Raw genomic sequence first — 27787 nt, 5'->3', positions numbered from 1 at the left:
CTGTTCTCTTGGTTATCCTCGACCCGGGAAGCTCCCAGTACCACACAGTGGACAGCATGCCCACAAGCCTATTGGTGCCAGAAGTCATCATAGGGCAGTCCCTTCTTCAGCACCATCTCTAGAGGAAGCACGTTATTCGGCATCTCATTTGAGCCTGACAAAAGATAGATCCTGTGGTGAGGTCTACTAAAAGCCTTCATTATCCATTCAAGAGATGAACAGACTGAAGCCTTGAGAGGGAAAGCCACATGCCGAAGGTCACACAGCAAATCAGTGGCAAAGTTGGGATCAGATCGCAGGGGCAGACTGGCTTCCCATCCAGGGCTCGTCCGTGCTGCCCCAAACCTTTGGGGCACCTTCGTTTCTAGAACTACCCCCAGCCATGACAAGGGTACCAGAATTATTTAGCCACCGACTGCATTCTAGGAAGTCACCCAGCTGCTGGAGGCTGGGTGAGCACAGAGAGGGGACACTGTTGGCCACCCCAGCCCTGGGGATGGGGCTTGATGGCCCCAGCCCCAGCCACAGGGCCTGCCCTTCTGGTCTTCCAGCCCCTGCTGCAGAACTTCTGTGGAGAGCCTGCCCCGATACCACTCAGTCCTGGACCTGCTTCATGGGCATCTCTTCCTCCTGAAGGCTGGATGGGGCACTGTGGAGGAAGGAGTCATGAGCAGTGGTGGGGTTTAGGCCCTGGGCCTCCCACCCGAGCCTGCCCCATCAGGGCTGGCCTACACCTCCCCCCATCTGCTAGTATAAAAACATGGGTACTCCCTCAGGTGACTCCCACACATGCTTGCACACATCCCTGATGGACAGGCATACCTGAGTGTGCACACATCCACCTCTTCCTGGACAATCTTGGATATCCGTGTACACACACATATGGACTCGTGTACTTTTACATACCTCAAGTCATATGCCCATGCACACCAGATACACAACATGCAGACACGTCCTCTCTGCATCCTACCTAAGGCGTCAGGTACTTGAGCACTCATTCCCACATGCATGTGCTCACACAAACAGTCATTCTGTGCACACCTCCTCTCCACGTCCTGGATGGTCTCTGGCAGCTGTGCTTGCCTCGTCTCTGGTAGCAGGAGGGCAGTACAGGCAGCCAGCAGGGCGATCCCCCCATAAGCGAGCTTGGGCAGTGGCAGCCATACTCCATCCAGCAAAGCTGCCAGTGGGGCCAGAGAGCCCCCCAGCCGGCCCACCAGTGAAGTCAGCCCCATCCCTGTCTGTCTGTTTGGAGAGAGGATGGGGGAACGGGTGGGTGTTCACATCTACTTAGGGTCATGCCTAGGAGGGCTCCCATCCTGGGCTGGCATATGCTGAGTCCCCTTCTCCCTAGATGGCTAAGAAAGCTGAGACTTCTTCCAGGTGGTCTTCCCATCTGTCCCCAGGCCAGGGACCCCAAGCCAGTATTCACCAGAGGATGGGACCCCCATTCTGACAGAATCAATCAGGTACTGCTGAAGGAAAATAAAAGTCATCAGAAAGGGGGTAGGGAAAGTGTAGTGTGGAAGGAAGAAGGTCCCAGTTCCCAGAGACCCTGGGAACAAGGAGGAACAAGGCTTTCTAAATTTACCCAGTCCCTACCTGCCAATAGCTAGTTGAAAGGATACCAGGGAGTGCCTGGATGGCTAAATTGGTTGGGCATGGCCACTCTGGATTTTGGTTCAGGTCATGATCTGGGGGTCGAGGGATGAAGCCCCGCCTCAGCTCGGTGGGAGTCTGCTTGAGATTCTCTCCCTTTCCCTCTCCCTGTTTGCCCCTCTCCCCACTTCATGTTCTCTCTCTCTCTTCTCTCTCTCAAGTGAATACAGTCTTTAAAAAGGTAAAAAAAAAAAAGGGGGGGTGGGCAGGTCTTAAGTCTGGAGACAACCCCTAGGAAGCACTGCCTGGGGCTATAGTGAATGGGAAGGGAAGGGCAGATAGTGCTTTTTGTGACTTTTCTTTTTCTTTTTTTTTTTTTTAAGATTTTATTTATTTATTTGACAGAGAGAGGTCACAAGTAGGCAGAGAGGCAGGCAGAGAGAGAGGAAGGGAAGCAGGCCCCCTGCTGAGCAGAGAGCCCGATGCGGGACTCGATCCCAGGACCCTGAGATCATGACCCGAGCCGAAGGCAGCGGCCCAACCCACTGAGCCACCCAGGTGCCCCTGACTTTTCTTTTAAAGAGGCCTAGAGAAGTGTGACCTCGCTCAGGGTCACTTAGTAACAATAAAATGCTCTGCCTTCTACCAGATTTAAGCAAGCACAGACAGCTCTGATTAGCTCTTGTATTCTGCGTTCGGTTTAAGGAACGGGTAGGAGGAACTGGGCTGCAGTGTGTGTGGTGTTGGTAAAAAGATGTGACTACAAGCCCTCTGGGTGTCAGTGTGAGTGTGTGTGTTGAGGGGGGAGGGGTCGCTGGTAAAAAGATGTGACTACAAGCCCTCCCCCAGGTGGGTTGCCTGGAACCCAGGCTCCCCTCACCTGAGCACAGTAGGGTACAACTCCGACGTGAACAGGTAGGCAGTGGTGAAGGCACCTTCAGAAAAACCTTTCCCTATCACAGCCAGGGCGATGCTCCATGCGCCCATCTCTGGAGGAAAAAGGGTTCGGGTAGTGAGCGGGCCTTGCGGGAGACCCAGAGTTCCCGCGATGGGAGGTTCCCCGAGTGCTGGACTTTGAGCAGAAGCTTCTGGGAAAGGGCGGGCCTTCTTGGGCAGGAGGCGGGGCCTCCGGGCAGTGGGTGGGGCTCACCAGAGGGCACCAGCAGACTGATACCCAAAGCAAGGGCCGTGCCCAGGAGCATTCCTGCTTGCGTGAGACGGCGTCCCACGTGGCGCACCAACAGGTAGACCAGCAGCTTGGAGGGCACCTCAACAGCCCCGAACAGCAGCTGCGTTTGGTACACGTTCAGCCCCAGCCCCGACAGGTCCAGGCTCAGGCCATAATAGGAGAAATTCACTCCAAACCTGAAAGGGGTCAGGATGCCACTCAGGGTGCCATCCTCCTTTTCACGCCCGACTCCTTGTCTTCTCTTTTTAGGAAACCTTGGCTTTTTAGAAGGACCATCTCCCCCACCTCCAGAGCCTACTGCCCACCACCTTCCCTGTCCCCATAACCCCCTGGGAGTGTGCAACATGTGCCAATGGCCAAAGCGTCTTTACCTAATCTTCACAGCAAGCCTTGAGGTAGGAACTAACAGTGTCCTGTTTTGCAGAAGGGGCTCTGAGGCCCGGTGTTGTGACCTGTCCAAGGTCTCCGAGCAAGAAAGTGTCAGAGCCTGCATCTGAGCCCCGCTTCTGATGACTGCTCCATCTTGTGACTTTCCAGAACCCCATGCCCGCAGGGGCTGGTGGTCCTGCTCCGCACAGTCACAGTTCACTTGTCCATCTTCCTCTTACACTCACCACCATCCCGGAGTCTGCCGCCCCTCTGTCCACCTATGCCCACCCTGCCAGGCCCAGGCCAGGCTCCCTCCTTACCACATCACCATGCAGCACAGTGAGATGTATCGGAGCCGTGGTGTCCGGAACAGGTCTAAGTAGGAGGGTCTTTGAACTACTCGCTCCCGAGTGGCCACTTTGTTCAGGGCCTGGTGGGAGAGAAGGAGAGTTTGTGACATCAGAGTTGGCTTAGGCACATGGCTTAGCTAGGCACATTGATCTTCCTGGGTCTCTACTCTTCCTTCTTCAGCAGCGGGGGTGGAGATGCACTTGCAAGCTGAGTAGGGTGGGCCCTGAGTCAAGGATGTGGCCCACCGGAGCCAGGCAGGACATTTTGGAGAGTTTGGAACTCTCCACTGGAGGCCAGAAACTTTTCCTGCACACACACACTGGGCCCCAGGAAGGGGGCGCTCGACATAGGCCTCACACACACACACATGCACATCCCTCTCATGCACGTGCGTGCACTCACACACACACATTCTCCCTCACCTCCCGGCTCAGGCCGTCTTCACCCACGAGCTGCCCATTGAGCCTGGCACAGCGGAGCAAGTACCTGTGGGCCTCCTCCACACGGCCCTGGGTCAGAAGCCAGCGTGCAGACTCGGGCACCCACCTGGGGGACAGACAGCAGGAGGCCCTTCAGGCAAAGTCAGCACCCACAGCCACATCTCCCTCCTGCACATACCACAGCCTGTCAACCTCCGGACTCTTGCCCATGCAGTCTCTCAACATGGCCCAAACCCTCCTCACCTGATGGGCTTTAATTCATCCTTTAAGGCCCAACTTAAAAGCCACCTTCTCCCACACTTCCTTGCCCAGGCCTGGATCCGCTACAGCCTAGGATTCCCTTCTCTCCAGCTGGATTGGTTTCATTCCTGAGACCACAACCCCCAGCATCAGCCGCCCACAGGTGATAGGGTGAAGGAGAGAGAGACACACAGAAATCCCCAAGGGGCATCAAAAGCCAGTTCATTTTGGGGAGGCAATGAAATGGCCACCCTGCCTGGCTTCCTGCCCTCCTACTTGGACTCCCTATCCCTGTGCTGGCCCTATCTCTCTGGCCCTGTCTCTCTTGTCACTCCTCCAACCATCTCTATCTGTCCCTCTGAATCTGCCTTTCAGGTCTGGCCTCTGACACTTTCTCTCACTGATTCTGTTTCTGTCTCTCCACCATCTCTCTATATGTTGCCCTGTGTTTCTCTGCTTCTCATGTCCAGTGCCATCTTCTTTGTACTGGTCGGTTTCTCTTTCTCTCTTTTTCCATTTCTCGGTCACTGACTTTCTCTTCATCTCTCAGTCATTCTGTATTCGAAGCTCAGCCTCTGATTAGTTCTATCTCGGGGGGCGCCTGGGTGGCTCAGTTGGTTAAGCAACTGCCTTAGGCTCAGGTCATGATCCCAGAGTCCTGGGATCGAGTCCCGCATCAGGCTCCCAGCTCCATGGGGATTCTGCTTCTCACCCTGACCTCCCCTCTCATGCTCGCTCACTCTGTCTCTCTCTCTCTCTCAAATAAATAAATAAAATCTTTAAAAAATAATAATAGTAATTCTATCTCTATCTCCCACTCCCAAGCTGCCCACAGTCCTCACCAGAGGCTGAGGATGCCTGGGGCACAAGGCAGAGTGACAGCCAGCAGAAGCCATCGCCAGTCCCGTATCAGGTATCCGACCAGCGCCAAGAGCATCACACCCACTGTCCAGAAGGTGCCGCTTAGGACACCTGCCACGGTGCGGTGCCCCACGTCCAGCCATTCCATTTCTGGGCCCAGGGCAGGGGCCAAAGACAGGAAGAAAATTAGCAAGGACCAGATGGGTTTAGTCTCACCCTTGACAACTGTCTCCCTCCAATCTCCTAGGCCCTGCCCGTCCTTTGCCTGCCTTACCCAGTGGCATCACGATGATGGTGAAGCCAGCCAGAGCTGTGCCAGTGAGGGTGCGGGTGATGACAAACATGATGTAGCTCACCGAGGCTGCAGACGCCAGGCCTAGCACCAGGGAACTCACATAGGCCACCAGCAGCAGACGGCGTCTCCCGAACCTGCACAGGGGTCACGCGGCGTCAGCTCCCCCTGAAGAGGGGAGGTCTCACGACAGAGGTAGACCAGGCCCATAACCCCAGCTAGTGGGAGAGGGCTCCCCACCCGCTCCCCTGCCCACCCCCCACTCCACCCCACCTGTCAGACAGGTATCCGAAGGCCACAGCCCCCACCAGCACACCAGCAAAAAAGAAAGTGGAAGTGGCTTTGTTCAGGCCTTTCTGCTCGCACACGAGGTCCCACTGCAGGGACAAACAGGGAAGGGCCTCCCATGGGTACAGGCCCTCTCCAGCTAGCACCGACCCTTCCTCTCTAGACTCTGGGGCCTTCCAAGGTCAACAGTCCCATCCTGGCGCCTCCATGTCAGATAAGAAACCCTCAACTATTCACCCAACTTGAGGGGTAAGAGACTTTGCACCCCCCAATCCTGCAGCGTCAGTTTCTTCCCATGGAGGGCCTTCTCTTTGACAACAGGTCTGCTCCTCTCCAGACAGAACGCCCCCGTCTGTGTTCACCTCTAGATGGATTATATAAATCCCAGACCTGGGACCAAAAAGAAGAAGAGAAAGAAGGAGGCCTGTATTGTTTCTTCACCTCCTACTGTAGAAACGCCTTTCCCAACTCTCTCTCCCAGCTCCCTGGAGCCGTCTTAGCCCTTCCCTGCCTTAATCACCTCCCAGCTGACACTAGCAGCTCCCCATAAGGGCTACTTACTACAGGCCAGGAACGAAGCTCACTGCTTTAAATTCATAGATCCCATCTACAGATAGGTAAACTGAGACTCTAAAAAGTAAGGGAATGCGTCTCCTGCCCACACAGTAATCACCCAAGGCAGTGGCAGGCCCATCCCACTCTCGTGTCCCCCAGTCTCACACACGAGTACCTCGGTTGCAATGGTGGAGGAGAACTCGGAGCGGTCGTAGTCCCAGCCCTGAGGGCAGGGTGCTGTGGAGGGCTCACCCTCCAGCTGCCCAGGGCTCTGATCCGCTCCCCAAAACGTGGTGTTGGGGAGGGCCTGGGAGTGGGTGAAGTAGAGGCAGGAGCTGAGGGTGCCGTCAGGCTCCCGGGGCAGGTGGGCCTCCAGCCACGCGTCCTGGTGGCTGAAGTTGGCGGGGGCACCAGGCAGCGCACAGCGGTGGGCAGGTACGGCCGCCAGGAAGACAGGCAGGAGGAAGTGCATGGGCAGCAGCACTCGGGGAAGGGCCAGCAGGGCCACATTGCACAGCTGGAAGGGCCCAAAGCCGCCCACCTGCTCTAGCAGCTCCTCGAATCTCATGGCGCCCACCCACCAACGGTTATCAGTGCCACTTTCCTCTGTAGTGCTCAGGACAGCCTGGCCCACCCACCACTTGGACCCTTGGACTCTGGAGGCGGGACCAGTTCATCTGAAGAGCAGAGCCTACAGTTGGAATCCAGCCCAGGGGCTGGGCCAGCACTGGGCCCTCCCTGGTCACCAGGTCTTCAGGGATCCTGGCCGGTTCGGCCCACAGCCTGGGGGAGGGGCTGCCATCCATTGGGAGGTCACTGACTCTGTGGCTCTGGGACTTACACATCGGTGCTCAGGGACCAAGTGGGCTAGCCTCGGGTTGCCATGATGGGGTAGCTGGGATGTGTAGGAAGTGAGCCCCTGACCCCTTGATCGACAGAGCTCCAAGAGTCCCTAAGAGGAGGAGTCCTCCAGGGCATGGTAACAACTCTCCTGGGATGCCCTTTGTTCCATGGGAGATTTAGGTCAGCCTCACCTAATGAAGCCACAGCTCTGCTGGGCCCCCAAATTCAAGACTGAGGGCCAGGGGCTACCTGTGTGGTTCAACTGGTAAAGCATCCGGCTCAGGTCATGATCTCATCGGTTGTTCAGCGGGGAGTCTGCTTCTCTCCCTCTGCCACTCCCCTTGCTCACTCCCTCTCTCTATATATCTCAAATAAATAAATAAATCTTTTTTAAAAGGAGGGAGGGAGGCTGCCTTCAGCTTGGGCCATGCATGATCCAGGACCCTGGGATTGGGCTCTGACTTGGACTCCCAGCTCAGTGCGGAGCCTGCTTGCTTCTTCCTCTCCCTCTGCCTGCTGCCCCCCTGCTTATGCTCTCTCTCAAATAAATTTTAAAAAGGAAGGAGAAAAGAAAGAAAGAAATAAAAAGACTGAGGGCCAGGCCGTAACCAGGTGAAGAGTTCTTTTTGCTGAGCCACAAACCTTCTGTAAACCCTTAGACCCCCACCTGGAACTGACGGGGCAGCCTGGCCACTCTGGGGACCCCAGACCCATCACTCTCCCACTTGCCATACACGCAGTGCCTCCTGCCTGCCCCCTACCCCTATTTTCAGAGCTTCCCCTTTGGGGATTGGCTAGGTAAGGAAAGAGAGGGCTTGCCAAGGTCCTGCCATGCCCATCAGCAATGCCTAAGACTCAGGATCTGTCTAGCCTCCCACATTCAGTTCTCGTTCACGACCTCTGCAGCAAAAGCACAGCACAGACCAGCACTACCGGCTTCATTCTGATCCGCTTCTCCAAACTCTGGGTTGGCAGAGATGGGAGGTCATCAGATTTTTCCAAAAGCTCCAGATTTCTTTTTCTTTTTTAAGATTTGTATTTATTTATTTGTCAGAGAGAGAGCAAGCGAGAGCACAAGCACGGGGAGGGGCAGAGGCAGAGGAAGAAGCCGACTCCCCACTGAGCAAGGAGCCTGCTGTGGGGAATCGATCCCAGGACCCTGGGGTCATGACCTGAATCAAAAGCAGACGCCCAATCGACCAGGCCGCCCACGGGTCCCAAGGACTGCAGGTTTCTAAGCAAATTGACTTGTAAACCTAAAAACAGTTTAAAAACCACAAGTCTAATCTAACCCTCACTTTGAATAGCTAAGGAAATGGGGCGGAGGGGTTGTGCTGACTAGGGCCACTCTGGGACTCAGCAGCATAACTGGAGAGAGGACCAGGACCCCTGCTTCTGGCCCAGGCCTTTGACCTAAGCTGCTGGGTTCCCTGAGATGGCTCTGGAAGGAAACTTAGTCAGTGACATGGTGTGTGGTAAGGGTGGTGCTAATAACTTGGGGCAAGGGCAGTGACAAGTGATAACAGAAAGATGATACAAGCGTTCTGCAGAGTGCCCAGATGGCCCAGAGGCAGCTCCTGCCCTCGGTGAGCACGCCGTCTAGCAGGAGGATCAGAACCAGGTGAACACACCTCCTAGCCTCCGGTCTCACTCCTGTCAGCCCATTCGCCACACACCTGCCACAGAGGACTTTTTTTTTTTTTTTTTTTAAGATTTATTTATTTATTTGACAAGAGCGAGAGGGATCACAAGTAGGCAGAGAGGCAGGCAGGGGCGGGGGAAGCAGGCTCCCTGCTGAGCAGAGAGCCCAATGTGGGGCTCCATCCCAGGACCCTGAGATCATGACTTGAGCCCAAAGCAGAGGCTTAACCCACTGAGCCACCCAGGTGCCCACAGAGGACATTTTTAAAACACAAAGCTGACATGGCAGTGGCTCAGGGCAAAGCCCTCCCACTGCTGAAGGGTGAAAGTCCAGCTCCTTCCCTCAGCCCACACGATTCCCCCCAAGCTCGGCGCCTCTCTCTATTTCCTCCTGGCCCTTCCCTGACATCCCCTGTCCCTCCATGTCCCCAAACACACCAGCCCTGCCGACTCCTCCCACAGTGTTCCTCCCTCATTGAATACTATATAATCATATTATTTATGTAGGAATATAAAATACCAGGGCACCTGGTTGGCTCTTTTGGTAGAACATGCAACTCTTGATCTTAGGGTCTGGAGTTCAAGCCCCATGCTAGGCATGGAGCCCACTTAAAAAACTAATAAATAAATATGAACAAGCAAACAAATAAAATACCACAACCCTTCGCATCTTGGAGAACTAACTTTTGCTGACATCTTACCTCTGTGGCCCATCCAGTAGCTCACTCTGAAGTTTTCACAGACAGGGGAATCCGCCAATGAGGCCAAGTCTGGGCATTGGCTGTGGTGCCTTCCTCCTGCCACCACCACATGTCTCTCCCACCTTAACATAAAGCCTCTGCCTTCAGCTCAGGTCATGATCTCAGGGCCCTGGGATCGAGCCCTGCATCGGGCTCTCTGCTCAGCAGGGAGCCCACTTCTTCCTCTCTCTCTCTGCTTGCCTCTCTGCCTGCTTGTGATCTCTGTCTGTCAAATAAATAAATAAAATCTTTAATTAAAAAAAGAAAGAAAGAGCTGATAGTCAGATGGTGGTTACCTCTCCCCTTATGCATTGACTCCTAAGAAACTCAGATCTGAATCTTAGCCCCTATCTGCAGAGAATGATTTGGTATTAACTGTACTCCTGGCTATAGGTATAGGTCCCCAGCCTATATGGCCTCTCTCTTCTCTCATGTCATCAAGGAGTAGGGATGACAGTGGCCGTGATATCTGGAGACAGATGATAGAACTAGGCAGACAAGGTTTGAAACCTAGGGTCTAACCAGAGGGAAGATCAGCTCTAAATCACCAGTTAAGAGCTGATTTTGATTAAATATTTAACCATCCTCATTCCTCTCCAACCTGGGAATCCAAACCTGAGCATCCAAACCTGAGCTCAGAGGCCAAGCTGGGGGAAGCATTCATTTATACCCCACTACAGGAGAAGGAGAGACTTGTGCACTGGAAAAAAATAGCAACTCCTTAGTTGAAATTATTGCTAAAACTGTTGGAGGGTTTGAGGAAGAATAAGTTCTTAGGATAAACTTTCCCTATATGGGATTGCTTCCAATATGGAAGGAATCACTTACACTTCAGGACTTCTTACCCTTTTGTCCCTCTCTACATTGAGTGACCTCATATGACCTCCCCATCTTAGCTGGGACTTCACTGACCATTAACTATTGCTACAACCCATGTACTTATTTCCTGCAATGATGATGGTGGCAATGATGGTGGAATTAATTCCAACTGATGATATCGGTTGTAGTGAAAAGTATGGTGATGGGATGATGTAATTGTGATCAAATGAGAATACTGATGATAAACGGATGGTAATGGGAGTGACTGGAGTAGGGATAAGGGGTATGGGTCTAGGATAGTGGTAATAGTGATCTGGTTATAAGGCAATGGTGGTGACAACGATCATGTGGTAGATGATAATGACGGTGGTAGTGGTGATGGACCACCATGTTCTACCAGTGGACGAAGATGTGTAAGTTCCTTGAGAGCAAGAACCTTCTCTCTCTTGTTAAACATTATGTTATCAGAGGCTAGTAGTGTTGATGGTGGTGGTGGTGGTGGTAATGGAGCCTAGTTTGGGAGAAGAGGACCTGTGATTTGAGTAATGATGGTGCCAGTAATAGAGTTAGAGTTGGGTAATCGACATACAGCTAGCGAATGTTGATGGTGGCGGTATATCATGTCACTTTGGGTTTAAGGGTACATGGATGAGAAGAAATGCAGAAGTTGCCACCTGGAGTTGGTGAAAATGGGCTTGTATCATGTGTCCCTCTGACCTATGGCCACTTTCCCATGACCATGCGGCCTCCCCTCCCCCATCACCTCATCACCATGATCTGCTAGGGACTTAGAAGATCATCCTGACCATTCTTCTATCTTGGGTTAGTCTCAGCTCTTATTCTGGCTTCGACTCCTGATTAGCCAGAGGGAAAATCTCAGCAGGCCCCTGTGTCTGAAGATTAGAGGCACAGTCTCCACACTCCCACCCTGTCTCTCTTCTCCAGAGTAATCCCCAAGGGTCTCTCTCTACTAACAAAGTCCCCTCCAATGTCCTTGATCTTGTGGCTCCTCTCTGGCCCCTGAATCAGAAACCTTGATGAAGTCACTTATTTCTCTGGGTCCCTGTCCTTAGAGCTCTCTGGGCCATAGGACAGAAAAGAGAACTCTCTTTCTCGGGAAGTAGAGAGAAGGTTGGCCAGGACCTGGGCAGGTCCTCACCCATGGAGCATCAGGCAGGCTCATATATTTTATGAAATCCATTTCACATAGTATATGAAATGTCCAAAAAGACAAATATGTACAGAAACAGAAAGTAGATTCGTGGCTGCCTAGGATTAGGGTTGACTGCTAATGGATAAGGCGTTTCTTTGGGGGGTTCTAAAATTGATTGCGGTGATGGTTGCACAACTCTATGAATATACCACAAACTGTATTTTAGGACATATTGTTGGGCCTCAAAATTATGTTTCAGAATAGCAAGTGTAACATGCTCTTCTATTTATGGGGAGGACAGGGCAAGAGGGAGGGAGAGAGCTATGATTATTTTTTCAAGATTGTATTATTTATTTGACAGAGAGAGAGAGCACGCACAAGCAGGGGCAGTGGCAGGCAGAGGGAAAGGGAAAAGCAGGTTACCTGCTGAGCAGGAAGTCCAATGTGGAGCTCAATTCCAGGACCCCGAGATCATGACCAGAGCTGAAGGCAGACGCTTAACTGACTGAGCCACCCAGGCGCCCTGGGAGAGAGGTATTATAAACATAAGAAAGAAGTCATTGAGGCGGCTGGCTGGCTGGCTCAGTTGGAAGAGCACGTGACTCGATCTTGGGATTCTGAGTTGGAGCCCCACGTTGGGTATAGAGATTACTTAAAAAATAAAATCTTTCAGGGGCGTGTGGGTGACTCAGTCACTTGGACATCCAATGCTCGGTTTCCATCCCAGTCATGATCTCTGTGTTGCTGGGATCAACTGAGCCCCATGTTGAGTTCCCTATTCCCCACCCCAGTTCCATAATCAGCAGGGCACCCACTTGAGGATTCTCTCCCTCTGTCCCTCCTTCCACTTGCACACACGCTCGAGAGCACTCTCTGTCTCTCTCTCAAATAAATAAACAATTCTCAAAATAAAACAAAATAAAATCTTAAAAAAAGAGAAAGAAGAAGCCATTCATAGGAGTTACCTCTAGATGATCAGATTCATGGATGGGGGGACTTTACTATTTTATTTTATATCTGTTTACATTTGCCTTTATACTCTAAATATGATCTGTTTTTTACTTTCTTTCTTTTTTTTTTTTTAAGATTTTATTCATTCACTTGACAGAGAGCACAGGCAAGGGGAGCAGCAGGCAGATGGAGAGGGAGAAGCAGGCTCCCACCAAGCAGGGAGCCTGAGGCAGGGCTCAATTCCAGGACCCTGGGATCAAAACCTGAGCTGAAGGCAGATGCTTAACAATGACTGAGCCACCCAGGTGCCCCTTGACTATATTTTTTAAAGATTTATTTATTTGCTTGAGAGAGAGAGAAAGCCCATGAACATGTGGTGGGGGGGTAAGAGGGGTAGAGGGAGAGAGAGTCTTAAGCAGACCCCCCCCCCCACGAGCACAGAGTCTGACTTGGAGCTTGATCCCAAAACCCTGAGATCAAGGCCCTGAGCTCATCAGCTGCATGGAAACCAAGAGTCAACCACTTAATTGACTGAGCCACCCAGGGGCCTCTGCTTTTGACATTTTTAAGCAAGAAGGAAGCTGAAAGCATGTGGCAATCCCTCTGAAGTCTGGCAAATTAGGACCTAGAGCCCCCGGCACGTGTGTCAGAAGCAATGGAACCCCAGGGGGCAAGGGCAAGAACAGGAGACAGTTACACATGTTCTGGAACGTCAGAGCTAGAGCTACATGTGCGTGGTTTTCTTGGAGGGAAAGCAGAACTTCTGAGCTAGGCCCCTTTCCCTCGGACCCCAGGCACAGCCAGGAGTGTGTCCTGGGATGGAAACTATCTGTGTATGGCCTTGGTGAAAATTTCACACCCACTGAAATAGGGTCCAAAAGGCAAAAGGTACAGCAAGTACCCTGCAGGAAAGCCTCCCATCCTCCACCCCAGCCCCTCTCCCTGAAGCGAACCAGACTCCTCTCACTCGTGAAAATAGCTGCACAGCATACACTCCGCTCTCCCATGTACTCTCATTCTCGGAGGCCAGTCCTTAAGTGTGTACAAAACACATACATCCCCTTCACCGTGGAGCCTCACAGTACCACCGTACCGGAGGCCACACTGTACGGATCAGCCCCAATCAGGGGACGTTTAGACTGCTTCTGAACGTTTTTAAAAGAAGGCTTCACGGGATTGGGAGGGAGACAAAACATAAGTGACTCTTAATCTCACAAAACAAACTGAGGGTTGCTGGGGGGAGGGGGTTTAGGAGAAGGGGGTGGGATTATGGACATTGGGGAGGGTATGTGCTTTGGTGAGTGCTGTGAAGTGTGTAAACCTGGTGATTCACAGACCTGTACCCCTGGGGATAAAAATGTATGTTTATAAAAAATAAAAAATTAATTAAAAAAAAAAAAGAAATGTTTAAAACAAGTTAAAAAAAAAAAAAAGAAGAAGAAGAAGGCTTCACGCCCAACATAGGGCCTGATACCACGACACCAAGATCAAGATAGCAGATGAGTCTGTGCCATTTTAACGAGAAAGCTCCCATTTCCAGACATTTTGAGTATGAGATCGCGGCTGAGGCTTTGTGGAGTTCCTTCCGTGCAGTATACTGCGGTGAGTAACTTTGCACACATGGAATTTGGCAAGTCTACCCACCCTCTACAGGATGCGTGTCTAGAAATGGAGATGCTAGTTCACAGGCAACATTCATTTATAATTTCTACGGATGTCGCTAGAATAATGGCCATGGTTTCTCTTTGCCTGGGAGCTGCTTAGCTTTGTGGTTTTCCAAACACTCCCTTGTGTCTGTTAACTTCGGGGCAATGAAAATTCCTCCTCCCTCCCTCTCAGCTGGCTGGCACAAAGCGGGACTCAGTCTCACGCCCTTGGAGAGAGAGCCAGGGGAGCTGAGCGTGGCAGGCTCTGCAGTCAGAGACAGAGGGCGGCCCAGTGTGACCCTGTATCTGTCCTGTCCTCAGCTTCTGTTTCCAGCTCTGTAGAGACAATCTGCTTCCCACTTGTCCACCAACCTGCACTCTTCACCACTGCCCACCCCTAGCCCCAGGTCCTGGGCTTTGCCCTCCTCCCCAAAGAAAGAAGAGTCCAGGCCAACAAAACAAAAGGTCCACAGGCTTTTTAATGGTGTGATGGCTACTTCCCTTCCAAGACCCGATCTAATCATGACAGCGGCTTCCAGGGTGTCGGGGTGGGGGTGGGCTGGTGCAGGGCGGGCAGAGGCCATGCAGTGACTGGGAAGAGGTGGGGAAGGGTGTTACATTCTGTTTGGCGTGTAAACATTCTTCAGTGGCTTCCCTGGGGGAGGGGGAGGGCATCTCCCTGCCCCCCCCCCCAACTCCATGCCCACCAGGGCTGATCCCCAGAGCTGAGAAGACTGAGCCAGGCCCCAGTAAGGGGCTGGGAAAGGGGGAGTCCATGTGCCTGGGGCACGGCCCTTCTCCTGCACCTGCTTCGTACACAGTGTGGCTTGGGAGGGGAGGCATGTTCTGGGGTGAGCAGACCTGCATCTGAGCCAATGACACAGGTTGTGGCAATGGGGAAGTGCTAGAGGGGTGAGGTGATGGTGGGGGTGGGGTGTGACACTCTTTTACAGGGAAGGGGTTCAGGACCAGGACAGCTTGGTGGAGGGGATGGGTGCTCGAGGGGAAAGAGGCTGCTGCTGGGGGTGGGGACACGGGGAGGTGTGGTTTCCTCTGCCCTGGATCCTTCCTGGGGAGAGGAGCAGAGACAGTCCCCTGGTCCCCTCCGCAGTCGCCCCTTCCCCTCCTTCCCTCGGTGACATTCAATGACGCAGAGGCCCGAGGATCGATGGGAGCCCTAGGGAGATCTGGAATCCCAAGAGCAGACAGGGTTTTGCGTCTCTGCCCAGCTCCAGTGCTGGGTGAAGCTGGGGGTGAGATGGGTCTGGGGCTCTCTCAGACCGCCCCCTTTTCCTCCCAACACCAAATCAGGGTGTTGTTGGTCCTGGGGCAGGGTTGAAGCTGGGGGCCCTACATTCACGGTTCGGTTGGTGGCAAGGAGCAGGCCCAGGACCTGGGCACTGGGGGTCATGCCCTGGTCCCCACCTGGCACGAGCTGATTGTCATTCAGAGAAGCTCTAGGTGGGAGGGAGTGGCCCCTCTTCCACCCCCTTTGCTGGACCCAGAGGGCAGTAGAGGCCTTGGGAGGGTCTCGGGTTGACAAAGAGGGCTCTGTCCGGAGAGGTTTCCTGAGTGTTCTGGGAGCTTCTGCGTCAGCATGAGATGGACCTTGTCCAACCTGGAGTCCTCCCCTGGCCTCGTTTGCAGAGAAGCCACCACCTTGGTGTGGGAAGAGCTGCCCAAGCCTGCTGACTCTCCAAGAGAGGCTTCGGCAACCACCACACTGCTTCCAGAGCCAACTTCCTCAAGGGCGTCCTTCTAAGTGATGGTGGCTGGATGCTGCCAGACAGCTGAGGCATGTCAGGGTCTTTCTTCCTCTTCCCCTGGTTGCCTTGCCTTGCTTCTGGGACCCAGAGAAGAACAGAGGGGCCAGGCCAGGGGACAGAGGCTGAGGGTGTTGAGGACTGAGGAGGCCTGCAGGGGACCTATCCCAGATAGACAGTTTGGCTGTCCCTTCTATAGCCAGGGTGCTGCTTGGCCCGACGGAGGCAGTTGAGGCTCGTGATGAGGTGGGATGAGCTATGCAGGAGCCAGACCCAGAAGGAAGCCCCATATCCATTCATGGAGCACCACAGCCCTCACCCTCTGCAGGGACAGCTCAGATGCATGGGCTGGGGTTAGTACAAGAAGGGACAGTCTGAAGGGTTAGCTGGGGGAGAACGGGACTTGGGCCGGACCCATCACACAAGCACACAATCTGGAAGTTAGAAAGGCCTTTCCACCTTGAGTCCAGGGGCCAGCTGTCTACCTGCCTGTTTCTGCTTTCTCTGCCCACTGGGGAAGATGATGGTCTGATCCAGCCCCCTCCCCATCCCCAGGAGGACAGAAAGTGTGACCCGGCCAGAACTGAGTCCCTGAATCTCTAAATAGCCAGTGCAGAGAAGATGAAAACCAGCCTCCACCTCCACTGAACTCAAGAGACAGGGAGGTTGGCTGAAACTGCAGCAGGCAGGGTTGAGGTTAGATGGCAAGAAGGAATTCCTGATGGTGAGGGGTCCTGAGCACTAGATCAGGAGGCCAAGGGAGAGGGTGAAACCTTTTTTAAACCCCCCCACAACTTCCCATTGGGAAACATGTGACCAGGAAGGCAGCCCCCACACACACTCTACGGTTCCCACTGAGGACCCACCCAAATTTATGGGGAGGAGAACTTTGCACCCTGGGGGTGCAGGAGAGCAGCCCCCCAATCACCTGCCCACTACCTCCCCCAGGGATGTCCAGGATGGAGCTGAATTTGGGCTGGTTAGACCTGCCCTCTCACACCTGAGTAGACCAGTGGTCCCTAGGTCCCAGCTCCCCAACTCCAGGCCGGTAGCTAAGGGGACCACCACAGCTCCCAGGAGATTGTGGGGTTGGCTGGAACTTCCACTTCCGGAATTTGAGGCTGCCTTTCCGTGCAGGTGGGCTTGGGCTGGAAGAAGGCCGGGAAGAGGGGAAGGCGCCGCAGGAGGTGTAAGCAGAGGTCCCTGGAGGAGCACGGAGAGCAGCAGAGGCCTGGCAGGTGGGCGAAGGGGTGGGGGAGGGCGTCCCCATTACTGGAGTCCTCGGTGAAAAAGTGGCTGAGCCTTCCCCGGGGCCAAGGGTGAGCCTGCCCCACCCGAAGGGCGGCAGGGGGAGGGCAGGGGTCACGGAGATGGGTCAGAGGACGGGGGGGCGGGCCCTCCCCCCGCGGCGCGGCGCCCCCCTCCGGCCCGGCCGGGGGGCGGGCGCGGCGAGTGCTGGCGCGCGTCCTCGCGGGTGCAGGCGGGAAGCTGGGGCCGCGGGTGGCGCGCGTCAGGCGCGTAAGGCTGTGCTGGGAGCTGTTTCAGTGTGGCCGGCTGCGGGTGGGGGGCCGGGGTGAGGGTGGGGGGCCGCGGAGAGCCGCGCGCGTCATTATCTGGCCCCGGCCCGGCCCTCCGCGACCCCCGCCCGGCCTTTGGTTGCTGCGCGCTGAGTCTGGAGTTTCCCTCTGGGTCCTTTCTTGGACCCCCCCGGGGAGGGGGTGCCATCAGGCTGGGCCCGGGCCTGCGGGGCGCCCCGAGGCGGGGGCCCAGTGGGCCGGGCCTGGTGCGAGGGGGAGGAGCTCTCCTTGCGGGACAGGGACTGGCTCCGGGGGGACGCGCTGGGGTGGCGCGGCACGGCAGAGGCGGAGGGGCCTGGACTGCGCGGGACAGGGGGCCTGGTGCCGGCTGGGGTTCTCCCGGGCCCCGGGCCCCGGCCGGGGGACTGTTTGGGGCGGAGATCAGCAGCGACGGCCGACCCTGGAGGCTTCTGCAACTGGAGCCTGCGGGACGAGGGGAGGGGGCAGAAGGCAAGAGAAAAGAGAAGGGCAAAGAAAAAAAAGGGAGAGACATTTTCAGAATCGCTGAACACTCAGCGGGGAGCCTGCTTCTCCTTCTCCCTCTGCTTGCTGCTCTGCCTACTTGTGCTCTGTCTCTGTCAAAATAAAGAAATAAAATCTTTTTTTTTTTTTTTTTTTTTTTAAGTCGCTGAGCACTGAGCCCTGTAGCCCTGCGGCTTTAGACCTGGGTGAGGCTGTGGAGACCAGGCACAGGTAGATAAACTAGGGCTGGTGCTCCGTCCTCCTGGGCAGGACCTCTAGGGGCCACAGGCTCCTGGGACTGCTACCTGGCCTCTGTTTCATCTTTAAAATTCTCATGGATTTTACATTCTACTCTACCACCTACCCGTGTTTACAACGGTATGAATAATGTTTTCTCCCAACTACTTCTGGTCTTTAACCTTTGGCTTCAAATGCCTCCTGGCACACCAGAGGATGTGTGTGAGCCCCACTGGCCCCCATTCACCTTCCTCAAGCTTGGCGTCCCTGACGACCCCTCTAGACATGTTCACTGTAGCCACTCCCTTGAGCCCAGTGACAGGGCTGGAACCTGAGAGGGAGGAGACACTTAGTTGTGGAGGTGGAGAACAGGAAGCGTCCTTCTCCGCATTCTTGCTAGGCTCTGACCTTGCCTCTGGGGAAGCTCCTGAGGTTGGAGGCCTTCTGCGGTCACCCTCTGGCCACCGTAGGGCCAGCTGTGATTTCTCACCTGCTGGTGATGGCTGTGTCGGAGGCGGGGCCAGCGCCATGGGGTCTGCTGGCAGCAGAAGGCTGCTGGGCTGCAGCAGGCGTGGGCATGCGGATGCTGATGGGGCGGGGAATCCGGCTCCGGGTGGCGGCTACCCGCCCAGCCTTCCTGGGGGCAGCAGGCTCCGAGGCAGGTGTGTCCTCCTCTGAGCCAGTGCCGGAGAGCGTCTCTGAAGCCCGGCGCTGCTCCTCACTGGAGGAGGACGAGGCCCCGGAGGCCAGCCGCAAGAGCAGGCGGCCCTGCCTCTTTTCCATCACCAGCCGCGCCAGGTCCTGCTGTGGCCGGACCCTCTTGCCCCACCGCTCTTTGGCCGACAGGGAGCCTGAGGGCTCCGAGCCTGTGTCCTCCTCAGACAGCAGGACGGGGATCCGGCTCCTGGGGCGAGCGCCTGCCATGGCATGGCGGCTGGGGGAGATGGTGGCCAGTTTCTCGGGGCCTGGCTCCAGCGGGGACACTGGAGTCGGCCCGTTGGCAAGGGCTGGGCCATTGGGCAGTGAGTCTGTGGCCACCTCCGGGGGGGTGTCCCTGGGAGGGCCAGCCAGAGCACCGCTCTCCAGCCCTGATTGGGCAATGCCATTCTCTAGGGGCAGGGAGGCCCCCTCCTCCACAGCCCTCCCATCAGAGGGCGCCTCCAGGCCCAGTTCACCCCCAGCGCCCAGCTCCTCAGACCGGGACACTTGTCCGCCGGAAGACATGACGTTGAGGTGGGTTTTCTCCGCAATGTGCACAAAGGTCCTCTCAACTTTGGTGAAGGGTGAGGAGGTGACGGCCACCCCTCCCGCCCCTGTGGTCACTGCCCCGGCCCCCGGCCCCGTCCCAGGTCCAGGGGGCTTGGGCTCAGACTTGAGCACAGAGGACAGGGTGCCCGGCTCAGACACGTCCAGCTGGCTGCCCGTGGGCTGGGGCCGCTCTTGCTGAGGAGTGAGGGCAGCCAGAGTGCCCAGGTCAGGGTCAGGGGCCAGGTCGGCAGTGACGGGCGACTTCTTCATGTCACCAGGGGAGACGAGCACCAGCGTTTTGGAGCCCTCCTCGGGCTCCAGGTCCCCGTCAGCCATGGAGGCCCGGCCCCTGGACTCCTTCTGGTCGTCAGCCAGCAGCGTGGATGGGGCACCCTCCTGACTCCGGTCCGTGCTCCTTTCACTCCCCTCACTGCTAGAGCCACTTCGAGGCCCCAGCACCTCCCCTAGAGCCACTGCTTCCTCCTCCTCCTCGTCTTCCTCCTCCTCCTCCTCATCTTCCTCCTCCTCCTCCTCGTCTTCCTCCTCCTCCTCTTCATCTTCCTCCTCCTCTTCTTCCTCTTCCTCCTCTTCTTCCTCCTCCTCTTCCTCTTCGTCCTTCCCATTAGCTTGAGGCTGAACAGAAGCCAGTGGTACCTGGGGGGTGGTGAGCAGCATGTGGGAGAAGCCCACCCTCCGGACCCTGTTGAGCAACCGAGCGCGTTCTCGGTAATCAGAGAGATCTTTCTTGAAGTCCTGGTAGGGCAGGCTCAGAGGCACAGCTCGAGGGAGACCATTGACCTCAAACGGGGGCGCCACGGAGAACACCTGCAAGGGGCACACACAGGGATCCGCTGATGTCACCTGCCCTGAAGGGCCCGATGACACCAGCACTGCACCCACAAGCTGGGAGGCCCACATGCCCAGGTGCATGCGCCAGAAAGTGTGCTCCTTTCTGAGCACTGGGCCCGTCTTGTTCATTGCTCTGTCCCCCAAGGCCTAGAAGGGTCCCTGGCACCTAGTGAGTGCTCAGAAAGTCTCTGAGGAAGGACTGTGTGCACGCTCCAGCTCCTCCTGAGGCCCCTGGCCCCAAAGCTGGCAGTTCCTCTGTCTCCCGTCTCCCACCTCCTTCACTCTCCTCCCTGCCTCTGAAACCCAGAGCCAGCTTTAGTTCAATCAATAGAAGACAAAGACAGCGGCAAGGCAAGGCTCAGACTTGAGCACAGAGGACAGGGTGCCCGGCTCAGACACGTCCAGCTGGCTGCCCGTGGGCTGGGGCCGCTCTTGCTGAGGAGTGAGGGTGTGGATCTCCCTTTGACAGAGGACGAAACCAGGTCCGGAGAGGAGTGGCAAGCGTCTGGGTCAACCCTTGCTGCCTCCTTACAGGACAGGGTTTCTCTGCAGCCAAGGAGTTGGCGGCCAGGGCCATCAGAGCCTGTGCAGGAGCAGGGCAAAGTTCAGCTGTCCTCCACACCCCAAAATGCAGGTTGGGTGCCCTTGGAGCTCCAGTGCCCTCTTTCCTCCTGCCCTTTCCTGGCCTGCTCAGGAATTCTCCAGCCCTCCCCAGCTGTGTGTTGAGTCCACAGTTCCTCCGGGAATTTGCAGCTAGCTTACAAAAGGCAAGTTTCTTTCCACTTGATTTAGTTTTCCCTTTTGAAGCTTTGGGCAGAGCCCTTGGCAATGTGATGGCCTATGTTCTTGGTTTTCTGGGCTTCTGCCACATCTCCCCTTAGTCTTCCAGGCTAAGGATCCTTTCAGACTAGAAAGGCCTGATCACCCTGTCAGGACCTCAGCCCTTACATCTTCTCCAGCTCTGACCAAGTCAACACACGCACACGCACACTCAAACACGCATTTCCAGCACCCCTAGTGCACCAGGCCCCACCAGGGGCTGACATAGCTTCGTTTCAGATGGGGATGGGACTGACAGCGTCCAGTGCTTTGTCAGCCTTTTTGAACATGCTGTGCCCTGTCTTCCTAAACACAGCCCCTCCAGATCAGAAGCCCCAGAGATCGGACACCTCCAACACCTCCAGGTGCCATCCAGACTTGCAGGGAGTCCTGCTAAATATTCTTCAACCTCTGCACCTGCTGCCTCAGCTGTAAGGGCACAGCCCTCTCGGGCCAGGGGGCGGGGGGGGGGGGTCCCCAACCACTGGCTTGTTCTCTCCCGCCCACCTAACCATTCTCCCTACAGCTGCTAGAGGGATCTTCCTGAAACTGAAATCTGACCCTATCTCTCTGCTTCCAACTTGCAGAAACCTACAATAGCCCCCACAGTCCTCAGGGGACAGTTCCAATTCTAGGCTGGGCACTTGGCAATGCTGCCCCGCCCCCATGACCTGGCTCCTCCCCTTCTGCTCTGAGCTCACCTGGCGCTGCACCCTGGGATCCTTGCCCTGTGCGCTTGCCTGCTGATGCAGCCAGCAGTTCCCTAAGTGCTAGTCGCTTCTCACACCGCTGTCTTTCCCACTGGTGGTCCCGCTGCCTGGGGATCCTGTCATTCCCTCTACTCACATGACAAATCCCTGTCCTTCCTTCAGGACTGAGCTCAACCAATCTTTAAGAAAACCTTCCTGTCCACCCACCAAGCAGGCATCATCACCCCCCTTTCTACTTGTTTTCTCACACCCCGATAGAGACACTTCACTGCGCCCCTTGAGGGCCTGACCTGGCCTTTCTTTCTAGAAAAAGTCCTGGAATGCCTATTGTCCTGGCCAAGATGGTAGAGGCCGTGAATCCGTGGATCACATACTGAAGAGACAGATGTGGCCCTTGTTTTCACAGAGTGCACCGTCTCTCTATTAGGAAATAATATGGGTTTGCAATGAGGTGGATGGAACTCGAGGGTGTTAGGCGAAGTGAAATTAGTCAATTTGAGAAAGACAACTATCACATGATCTCACTGCTATGCGGAACTTAAGAAACAAAACAGAGGATCATAGGAGAAGGGAGAGAAAGATAAAATAAGACGAAATCAGAGAGGGAGACAAACCAACCATAAGAGACTCAATCATGGGAAACAAACTGAGGGTTGCTGGAAGGAAGGGGGGTGGAGGATGGGGTAACTGGGCGATGGGCATTAAGGAGGGCATGGGATGGAATGAGCACTGGGAGTTCCATAAGACTGATGAATCACTAACCTCTACGTCTGAAACCAAAAATAAACTATATGTTAGTTAATTTAATTTAATTTTTTTAAACTACATTTGACCAAAAAAGGGGGGGGGTGAAATTGGGATTATGCACACTCCAGAGAGATTGTGATCATAAATGAGGTGAGATAAGCAATGGGTCTGGCATATAGCTCAATACTCAGATACTCAATAAATGTCAGCTCCCTCCCAGCCTGCCTCCTGCCCTCTGCCCTGCTCCCTGGTCTGGAGATCACTGTCTCCCTCTCCAACCCCAGCAATGCCCCGATGCCACACCCATGGGAGAGAGAGTGGTGACAAAAGGAGGGGCTCTCCCAGCTGAGGCCAACTAGCAGGCAGCCAGAAGGCAGGTGGAGGGGAAGGTGAGAATCCCCCAAGCTGAGGCTCTGCCCAAGGCTGTGACTTCTCCCTTCCTCAACTGCCATAATCTTTCTCATGGTCAGACCATCTATGAGGACTGATAATGGTGGGGAGGGAGGTGCAAGAAGGGGTAGCATCAGACCCCAGGCAGGACACTTGCCCACCCTGTCTGAGCCAGGCAGGGGACTTCCTTAGAGCTTAGTCTTCTTCACAACCAGGCTGAAAGTCCCTGGCAATTGTTTTCTTTTTCTACACCATTCCCATTATTCATTCATTCATTCATTCATTCATTCAACAAACACTGAGCCCTGTTTCTGTGGTAGGCCATGTGCTGCAGCCCTCTGCCATGCTCAGTTACCAACAGTAAGGCTAAAGATGACTGGGCAGAGGTGGAGGGGTGCTGTGAGATCCTGGGTGTGTCGTGACTGTGGTGTAGGTGCCAAGGACCTATAGAGAGACACAGCTCTGATCATGTCTCCCTCCTGTCTAGCTCAGAACTCACCCACCCAACACCAGATGCGTCCCACCCAACGTCTCTGCCTGTTTTCTCTGTCCCGTCTCTGACACTTTGAGCAACCTTCTGGCCAGGCCCTGGATCTCTTTAGAAAATCCCATCTGTAGGACAGACCCTCCACTCACAGTGTCTGCGTTAGATCATCATAGCTCGAACCTTCTCCCTTCCATCTCAAAGCCCTCCCCTTCCACTTCACGGGAAGGAGGGGCAATAAGAACTGAAATCAGGCTTCAGTGACAAGGTCAGAATAGGACACAGGCCTAGAGAGAGCCACTGGCACACCCACTTCACAAAGCACATCAACCGAGGTGGCTCAGAACCCCAAACTCTTTCCATTGCCTCACTGGCCTCTCACCCTCCCATGCAGGGAAACCTGGTATCCTGTGCCCTTTAGCAGGAAGAGCCATGAATCTCAGAGTGGGGACAGCTTTGCCCTAAGGATCACTGACAAGCCCACCGGCCAGCTGGCATCTGGACCTGCTGTGTTTCCCAATTCAGGCTCTCTCCACACCTCCCCATGTGGCTCCTTGTTGGGGAGGGCAGACCTGGGCTCAGTTCCGCCCTCCTCAGAGAGGGGGAAGTCCTCCTTCACCCCTCCCCAGCCTCTCCTGAATGCCCATGCCCAGTGACTATTCATGCATTTGCCCATGCTATCCTGTGCTCATTCATTCAGCCTCGATCCTTAGCCAGCCTCTGTGTGCTTGGTCCAGAAGTCTGGCAGATACCATGGGAGGGGGATACCAGTGACACTCTCCCATTCCAGTTCAGGGGGCAACAAGCCTACTGCATTTCAGCAAGGGAAAATCAGGGCCTAGGGGAACTCATGTCTTCCTACTCCCTCTCCAGAGCAGCGACCCTTTATGATTCCAATTATATTTGTGGTTCTCCAGCTTGGCTTGGTACAGCACTATCTAGGGGAGCTTTTAAAACCTACAGAGCCCTGAGTCCCACTCCCCTTGCCCCCAGATTCAGGTCCAAGATGAGGCCCAGAAATCTTTTAAAGCTCCCTGGTGGTTCTGAGGGAATGGCGGATGCGGTAAGGGTGAGTCATGGAGGAGGGGAGGCAGGCTGCCGGAGCTGAGACCCTCAGAAAGAATGAAAGCCCTAGCCCTCCCCTTGCCTCCAGGGAGTCCAGACCCAAAGACTTCGGCTTCACCAACTTCATAGCCCAGCCAAGTCCATGTTTAACTCCAGTCAGCAGGAAAAGTGGAGGGAGGTGGATGGACCTGCCTCTGATATTTTCCTGCCACCAAAACTGGTCTCTCCTCAGCCTTGAATTGCCTGACACTAGCGACACCCCCAGGGGTGGGTTTGTCCACATACCCCCATTCCCCAGACAGAGTACAGAGGGCAGCTCTCCTGTTTGGACCCTGGCCAAGCCCAGACACAGCACACTGCACTTCAGCCCACAGTCCCAAGGTCAAAGAAGGGGGACTGTTGAGTGACCAAAACCAGAGGATGGACCATGACCCTTTCCCCCTCCCCAGCAAGCCTCTCACGGCAGTGCTTCCCTTCCTTCTCCCTCAGCAGCCACCCCTGGCACCCTTCCCATCTCTCTTCCCCAAAGGAGCCCCCAATTGCCATAATTTCCCCACCTGAAAAACAGAGACATTGGCAGTGTGGTTCCCTTTGCCCACCACCAGCTTCCCCAGATTTCTCACCTGTCTGTCTGGGTCTGCCGACTCAAACCACATCTGCCAAGCCAGGAGCCCTCCAGCCCTCCCCCTGCTCTTCCACCCACACCCAGGGGTGCCACCCACATTGGCACACTGGCCATTGACAGTCATCTGGGTGGAAGGGCTAAGATGACCCGAGCTGACAGCGTGGGAACATTCTAGCTCAAGAAATGCAGCCGTAGCTTGCCCTTCTTCTGCCCCCATACTTGCTTTAGGCCCCAAGGAGTAAAGTGTGGCCCGGTGAGAGCACCCCACCCCCAGGCTCTGCACAATCCACTCTCTCACTGACTCCCCTGGACAGATCATTCTCCCCCACGACAGAGCTGTCTCAGTTCCCCCATCAGAGCAGAGGGGCAGGGAAAGACTCCCAGAGTCCCTTCACAGGGCTCTCTGGTTTCCTCCTTACACACACACACACACACACACACACACACACACACAGAGATTGATCCACAGAGAACAGATCTAGGTACCCACCCCTCTACTTCCCATCCATCCTCCAGCAAGTTGGCAATTAGGAGTCCAACCCCAGAGACCAGGGTCCATCCCTATCACCTTCCTGCGGATGAAAGGAGACTGCCAGCAGGGCAAGGGCTCCTGGAGTCCACCTCCCAGGAGACCTCTCAGGATTCCCCCTTCCCCTCCCCATCCTTGTCTTAGGGGCTGTGGGGCTGGATCCATTTATCTGGAATTTGCCCCCCTCCCCCCAACCAGATCCCAGAATCAGCAAGACTAGCCCCTGGCCTCTGCCCGTTGGGTGGTGGGTTAGGAAGGAGAAGGATGAAAAGAAAGAAGGCGAGTCGCAGGTTCCTGGAAGGCGTCTTTAATCAGGATTTGGTAGTACACAAGCTCTCCGGATTGTCTGCATTAACATACAGGGACTAAAAAAGGCACAAGATCCCTCGCACAACGACGACGCGAGACGGCGGGGCGACCCCCACCCCCGCCCGTGCGCGGCCGTGTGCGCATGGGTGCGTGTCCGTGTCCCACCCCCCGTGGCGGCGCCGCGCGTGTGCGTGTCGGTTTCAAGTGTTGGATTTGTACAGTACTCGCAGTCTAGGGGTGGGGGCTCAGTGCATGCTTTTCCACCCGGGCCCAGGCTTCCCCACCCCCGACGCCGCTATGTACACTGAGGACGCACCCCGGAGAGGAAGAAGAAGAAAAAAAAAAAAAAAAAAGCGTCCCGTGTGTGTGTGTGTGTGTGTGTGTGTGTGTGTGTGTGTGTGTGTGTGTGTTTGAGTTTTTCGTGCATGCTTACGCTGGCCGGGTTGGGGAATAGTGCAAGCTTATAATACAGTATTATTGCAGTACAAAAAGGGGGGGGGGCATGATGGGAGGGGGAGACTTAGGAATAAACTGGCTGGAATTCGGGACTTCGGGAAGGGTCCTCTCCCCATCCCCTTCCCATCCCTCGCTCCCCTCCCCACCATGATTAGGAAGCGTCTCCCCATGCTGGGAGGGGATCCTGGGGTCCCTAGAAGAGGCTCAGCTGGGCCCGGGGCTGAGCTTCCCTCCTTCTCACCAGTCCTACCTCTCAGGGGGCAGGGGCCAGCCCTCTCCTTGCGAAATACTGTCAGACATTAGGGCCCCCAACCCCGCCTGCTCCCCCACGGAAGCCCCTCCAGTGGGGGGGGGGGGTGTCGACGGAGCAAGTGCAAAGGAAGCAGATGTTGGTCCCTGAGTTTTATTTTCGGGGGTGGGGAGGGAGAAGAGCTGGAAGTGGGGGCGTGTTTGGGGACCCCCAGGGCCCTCAGTCGTGGAGTGGGGTCGGGCAGGAGAGACAGACGAAGAGGCGTGGGCAAAAAGGGAGTGTTGGGTGGCTCTGAGAGACCTAGGCTCAAAGCTTGGCTCCCCCTCAACTCTGGGCTCTTTGGCATCCAATTGCAAGGCCAATTATGGGAGCAGGGGGAGGCTGTGGGCGGCGAGGTAACAGGGATAAGGGTGGGGTGACGGGGGCCCTTCGAGCCCGGAGAACTGGCCAGCTCCCCCGCCCAGCCCCTCGTCTGCACCCCGGCCCTGAAAGCACTGAGGGGCGAGCCCGCGCCCCGGGGTCGGGGAGCCCAGCGGCCGCGAACCCGGGGAGGGGAAAAGCAAACACAAAGTTGGCGCGAGGGCGGGGTGGCAAGGGGGCTCGCTCACCCGGGAACCGGGGACTTTAGCAGCAGGCAGCTCGGCTGGGGCGCGCGCAGGGGCGGGGCTCGGCGGGGGCGGGGCTTGGAGGCCGGCCGGTACCCTGGTCGCGCGCGTAGCAGCTAGTTAAGACGACCGACCGTACATTCGTGGCGCGCGGGCCGCGGGGGCAGGAGTGTGGGGGCGGGTCCCGGAGGCGGGAAGTGGTGGTTGGGGTCCTGTTACAGTAGAGTTAGAAACCTGCGAGAGGTGCCCAGAAACGCGGCCTTTGTGCTCTCCCAGCCGGGGGCTGCTAATTTGCTGTCCGGAGAGTGGATGAAAAGTGCGCGCAGCTATGGAGTGTGCGTGTGCGTGTGCGTGTGTATGTGTGAGGGCCAGTTAGTCGTGGCAAGGTGAACCCCACCCCCCTGCACCCGCAAAGACTGTGCAGGTAGAAGGGAAGATAAAGTGGTGGGACTGACGGCGGAGCCAAATGGAAGGAGGGTCTAGAAAAGTTCCCACAGGCCTTTGGGCTTCATTGCTCCTCCTCCCCCACTGCTTCTCAACTCTTTACTTGGGGGAAGGGGCCCACTCAGGCTCCGGGGCGCCCTGAGCTGGGGAGCCCACTGGGTGCTATAGGGGAACCATTGGGGATATTTGAGGGATGTGGTCCTCAGGCTGGGAGCCTCTCCCTTAGGGAGAAGGATGCTTT

General features: G+C 55.7%; 2 protein-coding genes across 10 annotated transcripts in view; both read right to left on the bottom strand.

Moving 5' to 3' along the window:
- Nucleotides 1-443: 443 nt before the first annotated feature.
- Nucleotides 444-6830, bottom strand: SLC22A7 (solute carrier family 22 member 7). Of its 3 annotated transcripts, XM_082733132.1 has the most exons (10): nt 6360-6830; nt 5615-5718; nt 5324-5478; nt 5031-5199; nt 3931-4054; nt 3478-3587; nt 2750-2964; nt 2480-2588; nt 1042-1245; nt 444-649 (listed from the first exon to the last, which is right to left on the bottom strand). In XM_082733132.1, the coding sequence occupies exons 1-10, from the start codon at nt 6750-6752 to the stop codon at nt 595-597; spliced, it is 1638 nt and encodes a 545-aa protein (XP_082589258.1). In that variant the 5' UTR covers nt 6753-6830; the 3' UTR covers nt 444-594. The 3 variants fall into 3 exon arrangements, with proteins under 3 accessions (XP_082589258.1, XP_082589260.1, XP_082589259.1); XM_082733134.1 differs by lacking the exon at nt 5615-5718 and having other exon boundaries at nt 3995-4054; XM_082733133.1 differs by lacking the exon at nt 5615-5718 and having other exon boundaries at nt 6360-6822.
- Nucleotides 6831-14438: 7608 nt separating this feature from the next.
- TTBK1 (tau tubulin kinase 1) overlaps nt 14439-27787 on the bottom strand; it is a 40631-nt gene continuing 27282 nt past the window's right edge. For all 7 annotated transcript variants that reach the window (XM_082729679.1, XM_082729678.1, XM_082729673.1 and 4 more), the window contains 2 exons: nt 18507-20089; nt 14439-17740 (listed from right to left, as the gene is read on the bottom strand). In XM_082729679.1, the coding sequence (XP_082585805.1) occupies nt 17350-17740; nt 18507-20089 (1974 nt within the window). In that variant the 3' untranslated portion in view covers nt 14439-17349. The remainder of the gene's footprint in view (nt 17741-18506; nt 20090-27787) is intronic.

The sequence above is a fragment of the Mustela nivalis genome (assembly GCF_964662115.1).
Source record: "Mustela nivalis genome assembly, chromosome: 5".
In the NCBI taxonomy this organism is placed as follows: Eukaryota; Metazoa; Chordata; class Mammalia; order Carnivora; family Mustelidae; genus Mustela; species Mustela nivalis.
The sequence above is the reverse complement of the archived record's forward strand: the minus strand, read 5'-3'. Positions and strand labels throughout refer to the sequence as shown.